Below are 23,156 nucleotides of genomic sequence, written 5' to 3' on the forward strand. Positions count from 1 at the left end.
TCACTTTGACTTGAGAAGTTGGTTTTTGCTCTGAGTTGTTGAGGAAGCAGACTCTCAGTTCTCTGATGGATGTTGGAGAGCCAACCAGAGCTGTGTTTAGCTCTCTTATCTCTCCTACGCCTGACTGACACTTATACACAGTACAAACACAAGCTGAATGGTGTGGTTGGTGTGTGTATTTGCACATTGACTTTTTACTGGCTGTCTGTTGCAGAAGTTCAGACACAAACTGGAACTCTGTCCTCTGGTCTCAAATTTATGTGAGGATTGGTGGATTAGACCAGAAGTTAACAGATAATAATGTGGTCGGTTCTCTCAGTAAAGAGACAATTCAACAACAACAGTTTAACACACATTTGATTGATTGAAGACAGATCATCCTGAAACCTGATCCACATAAAAAGCTGCTCTATGAGACTTTAAACAGCAGCTGGAACATTTATATTTTCTGTTTTAAAGGTTATATTGTTTATAAGAAACTCCATAATTAGTTTTATTATAATGTATTCAGATATATATATATATATATACTGTACGTAAAAGAAATGTAACAACATGGAATAAAATAAGTAGTGCAAATAAAGGGGGGTAAGGTGCACAGTTCTGAGACGCTATATACATACATGAAAAATAAAAATAAAAATATGGTTTTATATACAGTGTGATATGTAGTGTGGAGTATTTACATATTGCACAGTATACATATATTGCACAGTAATGAAATTGTACAGTATTATCAATATCATCAAGAATTGAATATTAAATATTGCACAGTAGGTGTGTAGAAGAGAGTCCGGGGGTTGGGGGTAAGACTGTGAAGTCAGTGCATGTGTGAGTTCAAAGTGGTTATGGCTTTTGGTAAGAAACTGTTGTTGAATCTGTTAGTCCTTGTTGTGATGGACCTGTAGCTCCTCCCTGAGGACAGCAGGTCAAACAGATCAGAGGCGGGGTGGGAGCTGTCCTTGGTGATGTTTTCTGTTCTGCTTACAGCTGCATCTACTAGAAATATCACAGCAGAGACTATGAGAACTTTGCAGCTCTGAGAGAAGTTTTAACTTTGTTCCAATGATGTGATCTGACTTTTGGGCCTCCTGGTGTGTGTTCTGCAGCTGCATGAAGACAGAAAACCAGTGTTTGTATCTGATATCAGGTGCATCAACTCAGTAGTGTTGGACCAGCTCATAAAACACATTTATACCAATTCAGCAAATGTAGAACTGAGACTAAATAAACTGGTAAATATCTGTCTGACATCAGATGGTTTTAACAGCAGTCATATAACAGAAGTTACTCAGCTTGGCCAGATGGTGGCGCTGTAGAACAACTTATTTTCCAACAGCTGCTGAAGTTTTACCAAGAAACAAACTTCCATAGATTACTCAGATCAAGTGACATTTAATATAAAATGATCCATTCAGGGCTTCATGAAATGTTAAATTAAGTCTCTGCTGCCTTAGTTTTTTATGGTGTGGTGAAATGCTTTCCACTAATTGTTTGTCTTTCAGTTCATGTTGATACAGTGTTAAAGTCAGTTTGTAGAGATTTAAAAAATAGCTTGAAGAAGTGAATTAATCTCAGTAAATATGCAGAATAGTTTCTGAACATGTTGACTCATGTTGCTGCATTAATATCATCACATTAAGTGGTTCATGTGGGACATTTTAATAGATACTGTTTTTGACATTTCGGAGGATTTTTGAAGATTATTTTCGGAGGTTTTTGTTGTACCCCATGTGAAGTTCTGGATGTGTGTGTGTGTGTGTGTGTGTGTGTGTGTGTGTGTGTGTGTGTGTGTGTGTGTGTGTGTGTGTGTGTGTGTGTGTGTGTGTGTGTGTGTGTGTGTGTGTGTGTGTGTGTGTGTGTGTGTGTGTGTGTGTGTGTGTGTGTGTGTGTGTGTGTCTCATACCAACCCGTTGATGATGATGTGTTACAGCGTGTGTGTCTGCTACTGGGAGGACTGGGAGCTTTAACCAAACACTACGAGAGAGAATCTGAGTCTGAATCCATTATTACTGTCTGGACCTTTCAGGGTTCTTACTGGGAATACTGGGACTTCATTAAAACGGTTTTTAGAAGTTTCTGCTTCTCTCACTTCCCATACTAAAAACAAATAAAGCAAACGTTTTGCAAATATTCTAGTCGATTCTAACATCAATATGCTACTGAGCCGTTTTCAAAAGTCGATTGGATGAGTTTCAGGTAAGTGTGATTTTCTTAGTGAATATTTGATACGTATAAAGCGTAAAGGTGCGTGTTTAGACCTCCATCACTCCTCTACTCTGCAGGCTACTTGTTGACTAGTTTTACAAACTGGTTTGATGTGTCTGTCAGTGTTTCCGTGGGAGGACATACACCGATTACATTATGATTATTTATTTCGGTTTTCCACCGCCGATGTAGAGCAGTGTAGCCTACAACCACGTGTATAGCCTAACCATGCTGGTATACCACGTGTGTAGTCTCTGTGTTGTCTTTGTCTCTTCGCAGTTCATTGTCCTCCCTCCCTGTCTGTCATTCGCTGCGTCTCTCATTCCTGCTGGTTTATTCTTTCATGTCTTCTGGTTTTCTAGTGGTTTGTGCTGTTTGTGTTTGGTTAGTCTTGGTTTGGACTGCCTCCCTGTCGACCTCAGGACACCTTCCTTTGTTCTTCATCTGTCTTTTGTTAATAAAATCCTTTACTCTGCATTTTTTGGTCTGAGCCTCAAAATCCTGACAACATCTGAGATATTAAAGACCAGGGGTTTATTAATTAATTAAAATCAATTAATGTATCATTGAGGTGAATCATTGTCATATGCACATTTAAGGAGGTTACTTCCTCAACAAAAGACACAAAAGAGGAGAGAAGAGTAAGTCATGCAGGCTACATGTGTGCTGACTCAGATAGAATTAGAAAAGTTGATCTACAGGAGAAGAAATAGTTGGAAGTAATACAGAATGCCTGAGAGCCTTACTGCTAAATATTATATTATGTTTTTATGTTCGTATTGTAATCTATGTTCACCTTTACATAAAGATATTTCCAGCACAAATTGCTTCAGAAAAAGGTAGAATAGGGGCATAACAATTCACCAGAAATTCAAAAGTTTCGGGGGGAGGCCTATATATTATATTTAGAGCTATAGGCTGCTATAGTCAGGCACGTGCACACACAGATATCAAAAGGGGCTTGAGCACCTGCCCTTTATCTTCCTCAATAGAAAGTTCCCTTTTTTGTGGATGCATGTTTTTTTTTTTTTAATAGCCTATATATATTACTGTTTGATGATCAAACAGTAATATATATATATATATATATATATATATATATATATATATAGGCTATATTCATATGACCGTTATGATGATCACAGATATATAGCTCATTTGGCTACACTGTCACAGATTAACAAAGGCCTAATTAAAACAGTCATTGGAGAACGAGCACAAATAAACAGACTGTATATGTTCTCTCTCTGTCCTGTAATAAGTGAACTCTGAGCTCATGTGTTTGTGACTCTTCACCTCTGTCTCCTCTCACAGGGAGAAGATGATCTGCAGCATCCTGCTGCTCATCATCCTGACCTCCTGTGTCTCTGGTTAGTTTACAGCTTCACTTTATTATCCACTAACACTAAACAAAGAATCACTAAAGTGTCCACAGAAACATGTGGAGATGGAGTTTAAAGTTGTCAGTGTGTCTGCTCCTCACTTTCCCTCTCTGTCTCCTCAACAGGAACATTTGTAGTGAATGTGACCCAGACCTCCTATCAGGCAGAGGAGAACCACGACATCACACTGGAGTGGACCTTCACAACCAACCCTCACAGTTCCTCCAACTCTCTTAATATCTTCTGTGAACTGTTAACTGATCTCAAGAATCCAGTCCTGTTTCATCTCCATGAAGGAGTTGAGGTCCCAGAGTCTCAGGATGAACAGTTTGCAGGACGAGTCCAGTGGGACAAAGACATCCTCGGAGAAGGACGACTCAGACTTCATGTGTCCAGACTCAGGACTGAAGACTCAGGACTGTACCTGTGTGATATTCTCACAGATTATGGGAGTAAGTCTGGTAGATGTTGGCTCAATGTTACTGGTAAGTTAATTCATTATAAAAAGGGTAGCCCAAATCAAGCAATCTGATTGGTTCATAGCCGTGATTATAATAACCACATACAACGTCTGAGGAAAGCGTTGACTGATGGCTGGTGCCTCGGAGGGAAGCACTGCCAGGACACAGAGCTGGCTTCAAATCAAACTCTATATTTAGAATATTTTCAGATCTTTACCTCGCTGTCAGACAGCACTTTACGACGGGGAACTGAAGCCGTTATCTCTGCTCTCTTCAAAGCTGCCAGACTCCTTTCACAAAAACATCATTTTACCGTGCAGAACACGGTAGTTGCTGCGCTACCGCTGCCTCGAGCAGTTAGTTAGTTTGTGTTATTGTTTGCCTTTCTTTAGCGTTAAGCAAAAGAAAGTCTGTGCTAGCTGCTAGTGAAGGCTAACGTTACCTGCGCTGCCTCACATAGCAACAGCCTCGGTATGTGTGAGGAGGGCAGCCAGCCCAGGAGAGCTTAGATTTTATTGTGAACATGATTTTTTTATGAATATAAATCTATTTAAATTGAAATGTGACTAACTTTCATAATGTCATACTTGATGACTGTTTTATAAAAGCAATAGCTCACTTCAGGCTCTGATATGTTGTGATTATATAACAGCTAAGAGGGGTTGTTGTCGGGCCAACAACGCCCCAATTCAGCAGCTTTTTAGATAAATAAGAACCTGAGAAAGAAAAAGTTCTGTGGAAATCCACGATCCTTACACTTCTTTCTCTTTTTAGTGAAATGTTTTTCTTCACATGAATGAAACAGATGTGTTTGGTCTCTTTACAGCAGCGAGGGATCGGCCTGAACCTGAGACACCAAACACAACAAGTCCACAACAACCAGAGAGTCGGGGAAGGATCGGTCTCTACTGTGGACTGGGACTGACAGCAGCAGCAGTTCTGCTGGCGTTCTGTACTCACTTCTTAGTCTTACGTCTCTCACTTCTTAGTCTTACGTCTTTGTTTTACAAAATCTACTGATAACAAAAGAAATCACCTACAGTTTGTAGCTGTACAGATGTCAAGTTTATCAGAGAAACAAGCCATCAGGACTAACAGCACTCAGTCTGACCAGAGAGTCGGGGAAGGATCGGACTTTACTGTGGACTGACAACAGCAGTTCTGCTGGTTGGTTGTTTTTGTTTATTCAGACACTTTCTTTCTAGAAATCAAGATTTCTACTCAGAGAAAAATTACAGTTCACCAAGTGCATCAGTAGAAACTTTAATCAGACAAAACTGTTAGAATTAAATTTTATACCACATAGACAGAAAATACTAGTTTCTCACAAACAAACAAAGTTGTTTGAAACAAATACTATTCACCAAAAGTGACCCTGAGTCATATTACACAACTGATTAATAATGGAGGAAAAGATGTTCCTGTTTATTATTTTGTCACTTATTAGACAGATAACAATGTGCACTGTGTTCACGTTTTTCTATCCTGTCTATCATGTAGTTGACTCCTGCAGGATGTAATGAAGCCTTCATGTTAACTGAAGATCCTTCAGATCTGCATCAAACTGTAGCAGCACACAGGAAGTGAAGGCATCTTCTTCAATGTTTTGTCTTCTTCTAGTTGTGTAATTACTTGCATCAATATTATGTCATATGTTACTTGTAATGTTATCTCTATTGTTACCTGTCTAGGGACTATAGATGTAGCAATAATGCAAACTCTGGCATGTTAACATCTTGATGTTCATTAACGAGCTTCATCCATGTTCAGTTACTATGAATTTCAATTAAGTTATTACAGCAGAAATGACTGTCAGTGTTAATAATGCTTTTGTTGAGTGAAGGGTTTTGCAGCTTTTAAATAATCAAGGAATGAAACTTGCATCTGAGATATGATTTGGTGTTTTACTACAACAGAAAAAGGAAATGAAGTGAATCAAATTTGGTAAATTACAGCAAATAAAGAAATCACACAGAACAATATGGAGACATCTTCCTGTTTCTTCTTCTTCCTGCATTTCAGTTCCAGAGACATTTAAACCACAATGCAACCGGAGCACCACCTCTTCCATTCATGTGTGTTATTATGCTGAGCTGATAGCATGCAGGTTAACTGTGGAGACTTGATGATCAACTCCTTCAACAAGACCAGCTGACTCCCAGTAAAAAGCTCCCTCTGCTGGTTCATCTTTAACTCCACAGCTTTTCTTTAACCTTTAAAACCCATTCAGTGAGACCATGACAGGAAATAACAGACAGCTTTAAACACACTGAGGGTCAATTACAGGATCATATTAAAAATCATATTTAAAGCTCTATATACATTTGGACAGAAGGTCAGAACTCACAGCTGCAGTTTTCATCATGTTAGATAATAAAGAAGATAGAAGACCCTCTTAATTCACATCTATGGATCATCCAGACTTGATTAAGAAGTCATCTGTCTATACTGTCATTTGATTTAGTTGGTTATTCTGTACACACATCTATTGCATATCTATTGGTCCAGAGAGAGGGATCCTCCTCTGTTACTCTCTGTTGTTAAAGTTTTTGGGGGAGTTTTTCCTTAATTCAATCTAGAGTCAAATCTCGAGAGAGGGTGTCTCTTGAGGCAAATGTGTGATCTGTGATATTGAGCTGAATATAACTGACTTGACTCATAGTAACATACAGGAAATAAACATTTATCAGATCCAATTAAATAAATTTTTTATTTATGGGCCTATATGTATTTTATTTTTAATTATTGTTGGTTAAATTGTGTTATTTGTAACAAAATGTTAACATAATGATGAAAGAGTTTATTCTTTAACCCTATTTTGCATATTTAAATAGAGAATACATACTGGGCTGTCAGAATTTGGCAAAAGGCTGAACAAAGGAAGGGAGACCACACGTGAGTTGTTACTGAAAACATGTTTATTTTACAGAACTGAAAGAGAAAAGAACAGAGGACAAACTGTGACGGAGAGAGAGAGAGAGAGAGAGAGAGAGAGAGAGAGAGAGAGAGAGAGAGAGAGAGAGAGAGAACAATATAAAAGCTTAAAAAGGGTGAGTTTAAGTGTTCTGGGGTTGAGTCCTGCAGGTTTGTACATCTAAAATATAACTGTGGATCTCAACACGTTACTGTAAAACGTCCCGTTAAAACAGAGTTGTACCTTTCTAGATTGAAAGTGTTTGTCTCGTCCTGCAGGCTGCAGCTCAGTCTGAACTTTGAACTGCAGGAGACACAACTGGGACCTCTGCAGGACATGAAGAGACATGATGGTCCCACTCAAGTTTCAACACATTCACATACATACATACATATTACTGTTTTTCTTTTCTTTTTGACATACTTACTGTTCTCAGTATGAAACATACACACCCCTGCTGCATAGTTAGAGTAGGTATCTGCCTCTCCGTCCCTCTTCTCAGACACACCCACACTTCCCTCTGCAGCTGAAGAGTTGTTGTTCTACTCCAGCTGTCCACCAGGTGTCCTCAGACTCTCCTCATCCTGATCACCTGGGTCTCATTTCCCAATCACCCTGTCAGCACATATACCAGACTTTGGGCGTTTCTCAATCTGTGTTCTTATATTGACTTGTGTTCTTGTGTCCCTGTGAAACGTCATCTCGTGTTGCCAAAGTACTGTCCCAATACACAAGTTCGCATTTCACCAAGAACAGTTAAGATTCCCGGAAATGTTCTTGACACGCCCATTTTACCCATAGACTGTATATAGAAGATTTTTACCGAGGATGCATTGGTTGGTAACTTGTATGAACTTGGCATCACCCGTATCCCAACATTCATTTCGGCATTCAGTGAGGGTCGGGGTTCCGGTACATAGACAGACCAAAAACGGGACAATTTTTACAATTTTCGCCATCTTATTCATCACTAAATTCACTTCTGAGAACATTTTAGGCGAGAAATGAACGGTTTAGATTTCGAATATAGGCAGTCTTGCTTAAATCTTTGCCGAATTGGCAACTTGCTCCAAAGTTTTCGGAGTTGAGGAGCTCCATAAAGTGACGCGGCAGCCAGCTTGCGCCTGCCGGGGCTGCTAGCTCGTCGCTCGGACGGTCACGCTCGGAGACCTCGCTGTAAGCCGGAGGTCTCTCAGACCGGTCTCGTAAATAAGAGGCTTTTATTTCACCGTTGACGGATCGTTTGTTTAAATATCACAACACATGTCCATCATAAGATTAACAGGAACCTGTGGTTAACTATCTTTTCGGAGTTAAACTCCACAAGCACGCACGCACGCACACACACACACACACACACACACACACACACACACACACAGGCGGGGGACAGAGAGATACTGGTTTCTTGTTTAAATTATGCCATAGGCTATACATTAGATTTAGTATTTAGTTCATATTTTTTTGGTGTATTTGTTTTCTGATTTATTAGAGTTGAGTTTCAGTCTGTATGATAAATGAACAGTTGTACATAAAGTGGTAACATGCTATGACATGTTATGTAGACTAAAGGTGAGACACCAACCTTTATAATTTGAATTGCTAATTTCCATCTGTTGTCCCTGGGCATATACAGTGCACTACAATAATATAGAAATGATAATTCCACATAACACTAATAGGAACACATAGGACACACCAGTGCATATGCCTACTTATTTTTTTATTTAAACTGACTTAAACTAATACACTAATAATAGTAGGGATCGCGTTCCACTCTTTTGAATAAGTAATGAGTGTTTGAGCTAAACCATAAACAATCAAATTAAAGCTCAATAAGTTTTATTTTTCAATATTATTGCAGTAGTTGTAACACTGTGAGGTTTTCTTGTCTGGAGATTTCTTTAATACAAAGTTATATTGTTGTGTTTTTTATTTCTAGCTGTTATTTTGGAGCCCTGCAGGTAGCCTCTGTGCTGGGGGTGTTGAGCAATACCAGCAAGAACGCATCTGTCTCAAACTGTTAACAGAGTTTTCTGTGCATGTGAACTTGCGAGCTCATTCTTCCAAGAACAACCAGCAAGAACGTTCTCACCAAGAACACAAGTCTGTTCTTTGCATTCTTGAGATTGAGAAACACCCCTGGTCCTGGTTGGTCCATGTTGTGTCGGGCCTTTGCTCTGCAGCCTTCTGAATGTGAGTTTAGTCAAGTTGTTTATTGATAAACTGAGTTATTATTATGATTGTAAATCCCAGTAGCTCATTATGTAACAGGCTACCAGTGAGGTGTTCTATCTCTGAGCAACATACCCAGTGGGTACATGCAGTATGCTTCTGGTTCACCTGTTGTTAATTTTCAATAAAGCAAAATCGCCCCTTTGTACATTTGGTTGTAATGGAGACTGAATTCTTGTTGTTAATATGAAAATCCATGATAATGAAACAACACACCATTCTACTTTTGAGGGCTAAATTAAATGAAATATTGCTTGTTTTCCATTTGAACACGTTGCCATCAATATTTAAGCTGTAAAATGACCCATTTTTCAAATTTGGATATAGTTTCAAAATCGGAAATGAAATGAAAAAGTACACAGGCCCAATTACAGTAACTACATGAAAACTTCACTGTTGTTGCATGAAATGTCGTTTGTGTTTAGCCTACATCATCAGTTTCTATCATCTAATGTGAAACAAGAGGCTATATCAGCTTCCCTACCAGTCTTGTTCCGTTGGAGCGAATAGGGAGTGATGTCATGTACCATTCGTTCATTCGTTTTTCAAAATAAAACCAAAACTCAAAAAACAAATAAATGACTTGTTTCCTCAAAATTCGTTTCTAAAACCAAAAGGAAAGAACGGATAACAACTCGTTTTTTCCCATTTACAATTTTGTGCTCAAATGAAAAATGGAAAAAACGGATAACGAGCGGTTCACCCCGTTTAATCCAATTTTTATATTTTTATTTGACGCAAGATGCATGACCCTTTCATTTGAGCACAAAATTGTAAATGGGAAAAACGAGTTGTTATCCGTTCTTTCCTTTTGGTTTTGGAAACGAATTTTGAAGAAACAAGTCATTTATTTGTTTTTTGAGTTTTGGTTTTATTTTGAAAAACGAATGAACGAATGGTACACGGATTCCCCGCCTTCCCGCGAGCTGCAGCGAGACGTAGCCTACTTGACATATTTTGGATGCTGAAGCGGAGTTTGCCTACTTCAGCCACGCACGTGGTGCTCACTGCAGAGCCAAATTGTTCTTTCAGTGAGCAACTTCTGCCAAGAAATGTCGGAGGAGACGGAGTATCCAAATCAGTCCACACACTGGCCGCTCGAGCTTTTAATATATATTTAAGAAATCAAACACAAACTGGAACTCTGTCCTCTGGTCTCCTGGTTTGGATCTTAAATGACTGAAGACACACAAGGTAATGTGTGAATGTGTTGATGTTGGTGTTGTCATGATGTGAATCCTGTTGTACAGATTTAGTGTGTGAGGGTTGGTGGATTAGACCAGAAGTTAACAGATAATAATGTGGTCGGTTCTCTCAGTAAAGAGACAATTCAACAACAACAGTTTAACACACATTTGATTGATTGAAGACAGATCATCCTGAAACCTGATCCACATAAAAAGCTGCTCTATGAGACTTTAAACAGCAGCTGGAACATTTAGTAAAGAGTCGGTTTCAATTTGACAATATTTAATGTTATAACAAGAGTTATAAGAAGAGAGGGGAAGAGCGGTGTAGTGTGAGAGAGTTTGAAGACAAGTCGAGCTGCTGCGTTCTGAATGAGCTGCAGGGGCCGGAAGTCTGAACACTTGGAGCTTTGTAGGTTGAAAACGAAGTATCAGTGTGAGTCCATAGGAGTTAGGTCTATACAAGCTAATGCGTATTTTTTGTTACTAGTAGTATAATAGTAGCCTAGTATATAGTTTTTTTTCATTTATCATTGAGTCTAGATCTTGTTTTCACCTTCAGTCAATTTTTAAACTGTCAGAACTGAACATTTACACAGTTTGCCTGACATGAGAATGATCTACATAGATATAAATTAGGGCTTTGACTCCGAACTTCGTTATTCGAATATAATTTGAATATAAAAAAATAATGATATTCGAACGAATATTAGGCAGCCTTTAATATTCGAACCTGTTATGGGCATAATTTTTTGTAAATGTGTTTGCTTGTAAACTTTGTTTTAAATTCACATTCCGAGGCTTTTTCACGCATTTCAAAATGTAACTACACGTCGCGGCGACGCACGTCTCTCGGCCGTGGCTTGGTAGCGTAGCATTCCCCCCTAATTCTCAAAGAAGGCTGTCTTGCCCAGGGCCAGGCCAGCTCAGCGGCGTCTTTCTCCCGTCGCGTCCCGCTGTCTCTCCTACCTACACCGGCCCCCGCACCCTGTCCCTTCTCCCCTTTCTACCTGCTCAGTACTGCTGCACACGAGGAGAGAGCACAGAGGGAGGGTGGGGCTGCTCCTCAGTTACAGAACAGAAGAGAGAGGACAGGGAGACTGTTTTGGCGGACACCGGAGAGAAATACTTTCCGTGCTCGCTGGACAATACTGGCGACTGCTTTTTTTTTTACAGAAAGTCGCTGTCTTTTCTACAGAAAGTCGCCAGATTTGTCGCTAGTCGCTTTTGTGAAAAAAAGTCGCTAAGGGGGTCTGAAAAGTCGCAAAGTTGGCAACACTGCCCACACGCCGGCTCGACGCACACACCAGCACACAAGTATAACCATCAGACCACTTACGTAGGCTACGGTGAAAGCTCTGGACTTCCTGTCCAAAGCATACTGTTTGTGTTTAATCCAGGGTCTGACTTTTCATTAAAAAAATACCAATATATATACCAATATAGGTCTTACTGAAGGCATTTAATGGTAAAAATCGTATTAATACATATTCGAATATATTTTAATATTAATAAACAAACGAACTTCGAATATGATTTTTGGGCAAAAGTCAAAGCCCTAATATAAATAGCCTAATATGAAGGTTAAACCAAACGTTATGATGATCACAGATATATAGCTATACACCATTTTAATAGGTTTCACTGTCACAGATAAACAGGCCTAATTAAAACAACAATCATTGGAGAATGAGTACAAGCCGAGTAATGTTAGAGTTGTGTCTGATAACAAGGAAGTGAGGGCAAGTTGCCAGTTGAAGGTTGGGAACTGTTTTAACTGCAGCTTTTAGTCACCGCCCTCTCTGTTCTTCCACAGTTCATCTCAGATCATAATAGTAGACTCATACTTCCTTGTTCTTCCTCAGTTGAAAAACTCTACTGGCGCCATCTTGTGACAGAAATACATCACTGTAGCTGCTTATTGTCAGTCCTCTGATCAGTCGTGTAATAAGTAACACAGAAGAAGTATAAACAGACTGTATATGTTCTCTCTCTGTCCTGTAATAAGTGAACTCTGAGCTCATGTGTTTGTGACTCTTCACCTCTGTCTCCTCTCACAGGGAGAAGATGATCTGCAGCATCCTGCTGCTCATCATCCTGACCTCCTGTGTCTCTGGTTAGTTTACAGCTTCACTTTATTATCCACTAACACTAAACAAAGAATCACTAAAGTGTCCACAGAAACATGTGGAGATGGAGTTTAAAGTTGTCAGTGTGTCTGCTTCTCACTTTCCCTCTCTGTCTCCTCAACAGGAACATTTGTAGTGAATGTGACCCAGACCTCCTATCAGGCAGAGGAGAACCACGACATCACACTGGAGTGGACCTTCACAACCAACCCTCACAGTTCCTCCAACTCTCTTAATATCTTCTGTGAACTGATAACTGATCTCAAAAATCCAGTCCTGTTTTATCTCCGTGGAGGAGTTGAGGTCCCAGAGTCTCAGGATAAACAGTCTGCAGGACGAGTCCAGTGGGACAAAGACGTCCTCAGAGAAGGACGACTCAGACTTCATGTGTCCAGACTCAGGACTGAAGACTCGGGAATGTACAAGTGTGATGTGGACACAGATTATGGGAGTAACTCTGGTAGATGTTGGCTCAATGTCACTGGTAAGTTGATTTATTATAAAAAGGGTAGCTCAAATCAAGCAGTCTGATTGGCTTATAACTGTGATATAATAACCAAATACAACAGCTATAATCGGACTCCTTTGCACATTAAGTATCACTCCACGTCTGAGGAAAACGTTGACTGATGGCTGGTACCTCGGAGGGAAGCACTGCCAGGACACAGAGCTGGCTTCAAATCAAACTCTATATTTAGAATATTTTCAGATCTTTACCTCGCTGTCAGACAGCACTTTACGACGGGGAACTGAAGCCGTTATCTCTGCTCTCTTCAAAGCTGCCAGACTCCTTTCACAAAAACATCATTTTACCGTGCAGAACACGGTAGTTGCTGCGCTACCGCTGCATCGAGCAGTTAGTTAGTTTATGTTATTGTTTGCCTTTCTTTAGTGTTAAGCAAAAGAAAGTCTGTGCTAGCTGCTAGTGAAGGCTAACGTTACCTGCGCTGCCTTCCATAGCAACAGCCTCGGTATGTGTGAGGAGGGCAGCCAGCCCAGGAGAGCTTAGATTTTATTGTGAACGTGATTTTTTTTATGAATAAAAATCTATTTAAATTGAAATGTGACTAACTTTCATAATGTCATACTTGATGACTGTTTTATAAAAGCAATAGCTCACTTCAGGCTCTGATATGTTGTGATTATATAACAGCTAAGAGGGGTTGTTGTCGGGCCAACAACGCCCCAATTCAGCAGCTTTTTAGATAAATAAGAACCTGAGAAAAACAGTACTGTGGAAATCAACGATCCTTACACTCCTTCTCTTTTAGTGAAATGTTTTCCTTCACATGAATGAAACAGATGTGTTTGGTCTCTTTACAGCAGCGAGGGATCGGCCTGAACCTGAGACACCAAACACAACAAGTCCACCAAACACAACAAGTCCACAACAACCAGAGAGTCGGGGAAGGATCGGTCTCTACTGTGGACTGGGACTGACAGCAGCAGCAGTTCTGCTGGCTGGTTGTTTCTGTATTTTCAGACACTTGCTGTTTAGAAATCAAGATTTCTACTCAGAGAAAAGTTACAGTTCACAAAGTGCATCAGTAGAAACTGTTATCTGACAAAACTGTTAGATTTCAATTTTATACCACAGAGACAGAAAATACTAGTTTCTCACAAACTTAAAGTTGATTAAAAGACATTCTCTTTATATTATTCAGTAAGTGAACTTGAATCATATTACACAACTGATTAATAATGGAGGAAATATGTTCCTGTTTATTAGTTTGGTCAAACTGTCACTTATCAGACAGATCTGAAATGTGCTGTGTTCACTTTATGGAAATATCTGCCTCGTATACGACGCAGGCTGTAGCTAATATATGCAATATTTTCAATGTAAAGCTCTATGAGATCAGTTTTCATAACAAACATATCCACTAGTATTTCTATCCTGTCTATCATGTAGTTGACTCCTGCAGGATGTAATGAAGCCTTCATGGTAACTGAAGATCCTTCAGATCTGCATCAAACTGTAGCAGCACACAGGAAGTGAAGGCATCTTCTTCAATGTTTTGTCTTCTTCTAGTTGTGTATTTACTTGTATCAATATATTATGTCATATGTTACTTGTAATGTTCTCTCTATTGTTACCTGTCTAGGCACTACTGATGTAAATTAGCATTAATGCCAACTCCAGCATGTTTACATCTTGATGTTCATTAACGTGCTCTGTCCCTATCAGATATTTAAGTTATTACAGCAGAAATAACTAATATCAGTGTTAATAATGTTTTTATTGAATGAAGGGTTTTGCAGCTTTTAAAGAAACAAGGAAAAGACTTGTTGACGTTTCTTAGACAAATATGAAAAATGACCACAGCTTGTGTGTTTTCTCTCAGGTAGTGTTTCAGTTCTTGGTCTTCAAGACAAAATGTAAAAGACTGATTTTATTTCTTTTTAAGCTTCAATGTAAAATAATCTCTTCTATTTGTGTATTAACTTGCATCAATATATTATGTCATATGTTACTTGAAATGTTCCCTCTTGTCTTACTACTACAGATGTAAATTAGCATTAATACTGACTGATATGTTACATCTTGATGTTCATTAATCTAAATTAATAAGTTATGACAGCAGGAATGACTAATGTCTGTAATAATGCTTTCATTGAGTAAAGTGTTTTGTAGCTTTTAAGGAATCAAGTAAATAAACTTGGTGACCTTTGTTACAATAAAATAAATGAAAATGACCACAGTGTATGTTCTTCATCAGGTAGTGTTTCAGTTCTACGTCGATTGAGACTAAATGGAAAGACTTTTTTTACCTTCAATGTAAAATATTTGTAATTCAGAAGAGTCAGAGAAAATAATGTTGCTGCTGAAACATCTGAGATATGATTTGGTGTTTTACTACAACAGAAAAAGGAAATGAAGTGAATCAAATTTGGTAAATTACAGCAAATAAAGAAATCACACAGAACAATATGGAGACATCTTCCTGCTTCTTCTTCTTCCTGCATTTCAGTTCCAGAGACATTTAAACCACAATGCAACCGGAGCACCACCTCTTCCATTCATGTGTGTTATTATGCTGAGCTGATAGCATGCAGGTTAACTGTGGAGACTTGATGATCAACTCCTTCAACAAGACCAGCTGACTCCCAGTAAAAAGCTCCCTCTGCTGGTTCATCTTTAACTCCACAGCTTTTCTTTAACCTTTAAAACCCATTCAGAGAGACCATGACAGTCCTCGTCCTCTCCTGTAGACTGGATCCTGAATAAAGGAGTTCTCATTGTTGTTAGCTTTTTCTCCACTAGGTGACACTAACAGCTTGTTAAAATACAGCCACATGTTTGAACCTGTTCAACTGTTTTAAATGTTACTAAAGATGTACAAACTCTAGTTTCCTGTCCTAGTGAAGAGATCAGGACAGAGACAACTTAATACAACATTATGCTGTTGTTAACTTACCTTAAAACTTTAATTATAGTAGTTAGTCTCGTGAACTACTCGTAAAATTATTTTCTGCAGCCTCTAAGTAAGTTGACTTAATGGGGTCATTGTTTATATGTGTAGATGCATTATGTTTTATATCTAATTAACTTTTTCATATATCATTTGATTGATATGTATTTCTTTCTTTCTGTCTGTCCCAATGTGTCAATACAGAGTCATAAAGAAAAAACCTAAAACTGTGTTGCCATCTGGACGCCACACGGTGTATAACATCTCAGTGATATCTTACTCTGCTGAGTCTAAACACATTTGGTTCCTTGCTATATTTGGCAGTGAAGCACTGTTGTGTTTTTAAACAATAAAGAGGTATTTAGTGTGTAGATGTTTTGATAATGTGACATCTGGTTACATTTGCTGGTTAATGCTGAAATATGTATTGACACGTTTGCGTCTTTCTGACCTTCAGGTTACAGTAGGCCTATATATGTCATACCTGTCATCACTCCAGATGTACGCGGGAGTCTCCCTACTTTTAACCATTTATCCTGTCCCTCTGCTCCCCATTTGTAATTTGTCCCGCTAATCTCCTGATTTCATTGTGATATCATATGACTCAAATGGTTTTGATATTCAAAAATAAAATCACCATAAATCAATTTGTATTCTGGACCTTTTTTGACTCCCCCTCTCCTTTTTCTCAACTCAGTCTAGAAACAGAGAGCATCCCTGGACATGGCGGCTAGCTTTCAGGAGGATTAACATGAGAGGTAGAGCTACTGCTCTGGTGCCACAGTGAATGTTTAGAGGAGGCGGAGTTACTCTTCCTGTGCTCTTGCAGCCCTCCTGTTTGCTCTTTTCTTTCCCCGGTACTTCCCCCTTGCCTGAGGCGGTCTGTGGTTTGGTGACTCGTTACTGGCAGTTTTTAGAGAAACTAAAACTCTACAACTATAGTGGTGTTTTGTTGTGCTGTTTAAGGGATGGTGACATCAGTGCTGTTTGGGGACACCGCCATTAACACTTCTTCACTACATTTCAAATTTTTACTTTCACTTTCTCCAGTAGCCTAGTAGGCTGGTAGGCTGCTGGTACATGTAGTCACATCCGTTGCTATGGGCGGGCCCCCAAAAATGCTTGTGCCCCCCCACTTGAGGCACAGATCTCTTAAAAAAAATGACTTTAATTTTAATTTTATATTATCATAGTTGCTAATTTCGTGTTGCATTAATGTTGCATTCTTTATCATTAAAACATAAAAAATATAAAGAAACAATGGTGTGATTTTGTTTGATTGATGGGAATCTACACCAGAGATATAGAACAATGATCTACACTGCAACAGCCTATCACGGCCTTACTTAAAACAAAGTTAGGCTACGTACGTGACGTAGCCTACGTCAGTGTAGCCGCTCAACAGTTACCGCGCATTTTTGAAAGCTGGATGAGTTTTCGCTGGCTTACTCGCTTCAGTTCGTCATGGATATCCCTAAGTGGTTGAAAAGTCCGAGTGGAAGGATACTTTGATGAGGAGGTTCTGCTCAGAGAAACGCCGCGGATTGCACTTTACGTTTGTTTTTGTCCGTCAAGCTTCTGAAGTTTGCGGACGACACCTCCCTCATCGGACTCATCTCTGATGGTGATGAGTCCGCCTAGAGATGGAACAAGAGAAAGTTTCCCAGTACAGCTGAACTCCTTTCTGTACCATTTCACCTCTCACTCAGTGACAACGACTGTCTGTGTGTCTCTGTGTGTCTCTCTGGCTCGATGGTGTTTTTTGCCTCCAACGGCGCCTTCCAGGCAGCTAACCCTAAACTTAACCCTAAACATAGCCATTGCCGCACTGACTGGAAGGCGACTTTGGGGGCAAAAAACACCAAACACCGTCTCTCTGTGTCTCTGTGTATCTCTGTCTCTGTAGGTCAAACCCTCCCAGCACAGCTGTGAACCTGCAGACACACCTGTCCAACCATATATGGACTTCCCTCTGCAGGCTGTTACATGTCGAAGGATCACGTGCTTTTACATCTTGCAGCATTACATAACTTTGTCCTTTTCCTTCTGTGCTGCTGGGAAACGACACTGTGCAATCTCTCTGCACGTCTCCCTGAAGTGTGTTTCTCCAGATGACTCAGCGCTCGTCTGCAGAAGACAATATCACATGACTGGCTTCCCCACTAACACAGAACGTTTAGGGAACGTTGGAGAACGTTAGTTTCTGGTTCCCTAAAGGTTAGTGCGAACCAGACCAAAAACTAAGTTAAGGGAACCAACCAACTGAAACGTTCTCCTGTGGTTGTACTGTACCTCCACACAACGTTCCCGTTTGGTTGTTTTTGGTTGTTTATTGGTTGTTCTGAGTGTGGTTTTGAAATGATTATTTAAAGCAGCTCCATTTAAGTTTTTGAAGTAGCATATAAAAGGTTTGCAGTCACTTGATTTAGATTCACTCAAAAATGATTGGTCTTATAAAATCTAAGTAAGATAAACAACATAGCAAGAGAATATATTTATTTTTAGGCTAATATCAATTTTGCTAAAAACATACTTTTGTGCTTGATTTCGTTTTTTAACTGTATTAGGTGAAAATACTTAAAGCAGCCATATTATGCTCATTTTCAGGTTCATAATTGTATTTTAAGGTTGTACCAGAATAGGTTTACATGGTTTAATTTTCAAAAAACACCATATTTTTGTTGTACTGCACCGCTCTCTCTCACTGCTGCAGATCCTCTTTTCACCTGATCTCTGTTTTAGCTACAGAGTGAAACCTCTGTTCTTCTTCTTCTTCTTCTGTACTATCTTTGATTGCACTGCACATGCCCAGTAGCTCAGATGTAGATCATGTCAGCTAGCTAGCTCCATAGACAGTAAAAGAAAGGCTGTTTCTACAACTTCTGTCAGTTACAAGGCAGGATTAGCTGGGAGACTTCTAAATGAGGGCGCACATGTAAGTAGTTCTTTTGTAGATTATGGTGAACTTGTGTGTGTTGTAGCAGTGCTTTGCTACTGAGAACGAGGTAGCATGCTAGCGTTAGCATGCTAGCGTTAGCATGCTAACGCTACGAGCTGATGGTTGCGGTTAGCCTGCTCGTTTCGGCTTGTGACGTCACAAGCCGTGCCGATTTTGAACAGCTCACCCAGAGACTGAAGGCAGGACACATTCAGAAACTGTATCTCACTCTAAACAGCATGGATGGATTTTTTTCAAAGTTTGTATGTGTGTGGAAGCACCAGAGACACAACATAACACCCCAAATCCCAGAAAAAGTGATTTTTTCATAATATGGGCACTTTAAGTTAGTAAAGTTAGTTAAGTTTGACTTGGGTACATTCACAAAAAGACTCTAGGTTGCATTTTGGCGAGAGTTGCGCTTTATTTAAGTCTTTGTTTGCTGTGCACGATGTGTGCTTGGCGGCCATCTTGCAACGCACTTTGGGCAGTTATCGGCAAGCTATTTTCCTATTTAAGTGAATGGGGAAGCATACAGGAAGGGACGGAATATGTGTAGGCTACACAGCTGCCTACTGGCTTTACAAACTAACCCCATGCATTTTTATGGATGCTGTGTCTCCCCATTAGAAAGTCTCTGGGCTACAATGAAAAAATCCTGAGAAATCCTGTCACATACAATGTTTACACTGACTGTATACATTCAAATATTCTTTTTGCAATGAGTACAAATTGTATGGTCTTTTATTTCAGATGAATCCGTTCCACAAGCAAGAAAGCATTCCAGGACGGAGCATGTGTCTGGAAGCCCTGTCCGTAAGTTAACATTTATGCATGCATTTAAGAAACCAGAGTCATATTTCCTACCATGGAACTACTGACACTCAACCTGGTGCATATCACGTGACTGTTCTGGTGTGTTTGTCTCTTCCTGCCTTTTTTCAGGTCAGCAGACATCTGGCCTCCACCACCTGCATGTAAGTTTTATTTTTATTTTTTTAGCGATGTCTAATGTAACAGCATAGGTTTATCTTTTGCAATGGCATGTGCAAGAAACCTACCATAAATGAACTGACCAATATTCATATCTACTTTCTTTTTAGATGAGTCAACACCACACAGGAAACCAGCCGGTCGCCCAGAGCTGGATGGGTCGATTGTAACGCAAGCTCGGCCTGCCGGTTGAAGGTACAGTGACTTTGATTTTTTCATTTCGAATACAATTTCATGACAAGGAACTTGAGAGTAACTTAACTTTTTTGTTGTTGTAAACAGCAGAACTCATCACACAGGAGATGGAAATGAGAGATAAGAAGACTCACTGAAGTTGTACACATATTCAAGTATATAATGTATTACAACTAAAACTAACCACGTTATTTTTTCCATAGCCATGAGGACAACCATTACCCGCATGGCACAGTGGATGGATGCATTTGAGGAAAAGATGGATGAGCTGCTCATGCTCTTAAGGAGCTCCCAGTCACCTCCCTCTGCTCCAGTCAATGACATGTTGCTGTCGCCATGCTCAACAGTCACTGAGCTGCAGGAGTTCCAACAGGAGTCTCGGTCAACAAAATGGTAATTAAGTGACCATAGTCCTGCCCTACCCTGCCTAAGATTAACACTATATAATTGCATAAATTCAAATATCATTATAACTTCTCTTACAAAATGAGATTGTACAAGCTCTCTACTTTGTTCTACATGTGTAATTTGTATTTCTATGTGTTTTACAGCAACTTTTCCTGACAACCCTTGGAGGTTCGACCGGAGGTACTGCCATCCGTCGCATGCTACTGCGAGTGGCAACCAATGACGTTCTAAAACCGTATAGCTTGGCAGAAAGGCAAAGAAGGCTTTCCAGGTCTAATGATTCTGGACTGTATGAGTGTATAGTGCACACAAGTTATGGGAGTAGCTCTGCTAAATGTCTGCTCTATGGTAAGTTGATTCAGAACTTTCTAAACAGATGAATTCAGCGGCTTTTTGGATAAGAAGAAAAATATTGTAGACACCCACTTCCTTCTCTTTTAGTGAAGTGTTTTTTCTTCACGTGAATGAAACAGATGTGTTTGTTCTCTTTACAGCAGCGAGGGATCGGCCTGAACCTGAGACACCAAACACAACAAGTCCACCAAACACAACAAGTCCACCACAACCAGAGAGTTGGGGAAGGATCGGTCTCTACTGTGGACTGACAGCAGCTCTGCTGGGTTTTTGTTTCTGTTTTTTTAGACTCAAGATTTCTACTCAGAGAAAAGTTACAGTTCTGCAGGTGGATCAGTGGAAACAGTTTAATCAACAACTATAATGAGACAAAACTGGTAGAATCCAGTTCCATACCACAGAGCCCCAGAAAATACTAGTTCCCCATTGTCTGTCAGGTTACAACTTTGATTCTTCACACACACATCAGCAAAATAAACACAAACCAACTGAAAAGTGGATTGAAACACATCTTTCCTAGCTATTGTCTCGTGAATTCACGTAGAGTAGAACCACAAAACCAACAACAGTTTGTTTCCATCCAGAGGAGTAGAGGGGAAACAACTCTGTGCTGTGTTTTCAAGGTGTAGTGCAGGGAAATATGATCCGCCGTGAGCACGGTGTATTTTACTTTGAAAATTAACCGGATGTTTTATTTTGTTTCTGTGCTCAACTTCCTGTCCCGCACTATCTGCCGTGTGCTGAATTGCTGCGGAGCTCTCCGGCGTCCGGGAAAAATAGAAGCTCTGCGTATCTGCTCCGGAGGGCTGCGGACCGCCAGAGCTGGGACGGAGTCGTGACGCAGACGTTCTGCAGTCAGTGGAAATACACACACTGACTTTAATGAAAACCTAATGACTCCGTCGACGTTCCGGAGCCGTTACGCATCCAGTGGAAATTGCCGGTAACCGTGGATTTCCACAGGATGCGGAACGTCTGCGGACCGGCTCCGCTGCGGAACGGCTGCGTGCTCCGCCGTCCGTCAATACCCACCAGGTCCGGATTTGTTGCGTAACGGCTGCGGCCAGCCGACCACGAGATCTCGCGAATTCACGTATGTTCGTGCGATATAACAGCATGTAGTTTCTATAAACAGAACCACAAAACCAACAACAGTTTGTTTCCATCCAGAGGAGTAGAGGGGAAACAACTCTGTGCTGTGTTTTCAAGGTGTAGTGCAGGTAAATATGACCTGCCGTGAGCACGGTGTATTTTATTTTGAAAGGTATCCGGATGTTTTATTTTGTTTCTGTGCTCGACTTCCTGTCCGCACAATCTGAATTGTGCTGAATTGCTGCGGAGCTCTCCGTCGTCCGTCAAAAATAGAAGCTCTGCGTATCTGCTCCGGAGGGCTGCGGACTGACGGAACTGGGACGGAGTCGGGACGCAGACGTTCTGCAGTCAGTGGAAATACACACATTGACTTTAATGGAAACTGGAAATTGCCGGTAACAGTCCTTTCTCTGTGTAATCTGTGCGTTTGAAGGCAAGGAAAGTGCTTTCGTTTATTCTGTTTTTGTAGTCCTCGGTCGGTTTCCAAACATCTTTCTCACGATCAGATTTATGTAAGCCACCTTTGAATTTTGGTAAAACTTGAATAATGGATCTTTTATTTAATCAAATACTTGCTAGGCCTACAAAATAAATGAACAAAAAGGAAGGGGAGAAAAGATTGAAAAGAAACCTTTCTGCAAAGCCATTAAAACCTACAATTAGCTGAAAAAGACAAAACGATAGCAGGAGAATACACATGTTAAACTTTAAAATTAATATAAAATTGAATGGTAATGATGTGCCATTATTGTAAACATTTGTGGTGTAGTGTTAATGTAAAGTTATATTTGGCGGGGACGTTGCTAGTCATGTTAAAGGTTGGCTTGGTAACATTTTCCAATATACACTTCTTAATATAATACACAATAATGGAAATGGCATGGAAAGCTTCCAACAATGAAGTTTGGTGATGGGGGCTCAGTTTGGCAACATCCTTCATCGTTCTTTTGTTTGTCAGCAACTTCTCCAACTTGTAGAAAGCTGGAGTTGCTGCAGACAATAAGAAAATATATTAGAAAACAATACAGTACAGAATATTATAACAATGATCTCTGATAAATTTCTGAAAGTAACTAAATAACTATGTGTAGTATGTGTTGGAACGAATTCTGAAAGTCGAATATAATTTGAATAGTAAAAAAAAGAAATACTATTCGAATGCTGAATAGTATTCGAATAGTAAATTACTGTTTGAATGTGATTTTTTTTTATAAATAGGTTGGCTAACGGTAGCTAATCTCCCTCTT

At 39.8% G+C, this 23,156-nt stretch overlaps 2 protein-coding genes and 1 long non-coding RNA gene across 7 annotated transcripts in view; 2 read left to right on the plus strand and 1 right to left on the minus strand.

Annotated features, from left to right (window-relative positions):
* Positions 1–23,156, plus strand: part of LOC116060419 — a 236,379-nt gene that overhangs the window by 68,711 nt on the left and 144,512 nt on the right. The window lies entirely within an intron of this gene.
* LOC118493517 lies at positions 990–19,954 on the minus strand. The gene is made up of 3 exons (XR_004895472.1): positions 19,944–19,954; positions 18,164–18,169; positions 990–1,295 (listed from the first exon to the last, which is right to left on the minus strand). It is a non-coding gene; the product is annotated as an uncharacterized LOC118493517 (long non-coding RNA).
* Positions 1,898–23,156, plus strand: part of LOC116053100 — a 51,265-nt gene continuing 30,006 nt past the window's right edge. Inside the window, exons 1-5 of one of the 5 annotated variants that reach the window (XM_035993554.1) lie at positions 1,898–2,199; positions 3,523–3,578; positions 3,716–3,948; positions 12,874–13,000; positions 20,958–21,087. In XM_035993554.1, coding sequence (XP_035849447.1) covers positions 2,189–2,199; positions 3,523–3,578; positions 3,716–3,948; positions 12,874–13,000; positions 20,958–21,087 — 557 coding nt within the window. In that variant the 5' untranslated portion in view covers positions 1,898–2,188. Of the gene's footprint in view, positions 2,200–2,501; positions 2,644–3,522; positions 3,579–3,715; positions 4,076–4,877; positions 5,416–10,322; positions 10,395–12,447; positions 12,504–12,640; positions 13,001–13,839; positions 14,433–20,957; positions 21,088–23,156 lie in introns of those variants that run through there. The other 4 variants (XM_035993560.1, XM_035993555.1, XM_035993562.1 and 1 more) reach the window with 4 other exon arrangements.

This window comes from Sander lucioperca, chromosome 17 (assembly GCF_008315115.2).
Source record: "Sander lucioperca isolate FBNREF2018 chromosome 17, SLUC_FBN_1.2, whole genome shotgun sequence".
In the NCBI taxonomy this organism is placed as follows: domain Eukaryota; kingdom Metazoa; phylum Chordata; class Actinopteri; order Perciformes; family Percidae; genus Sander; species Sander lucioperca.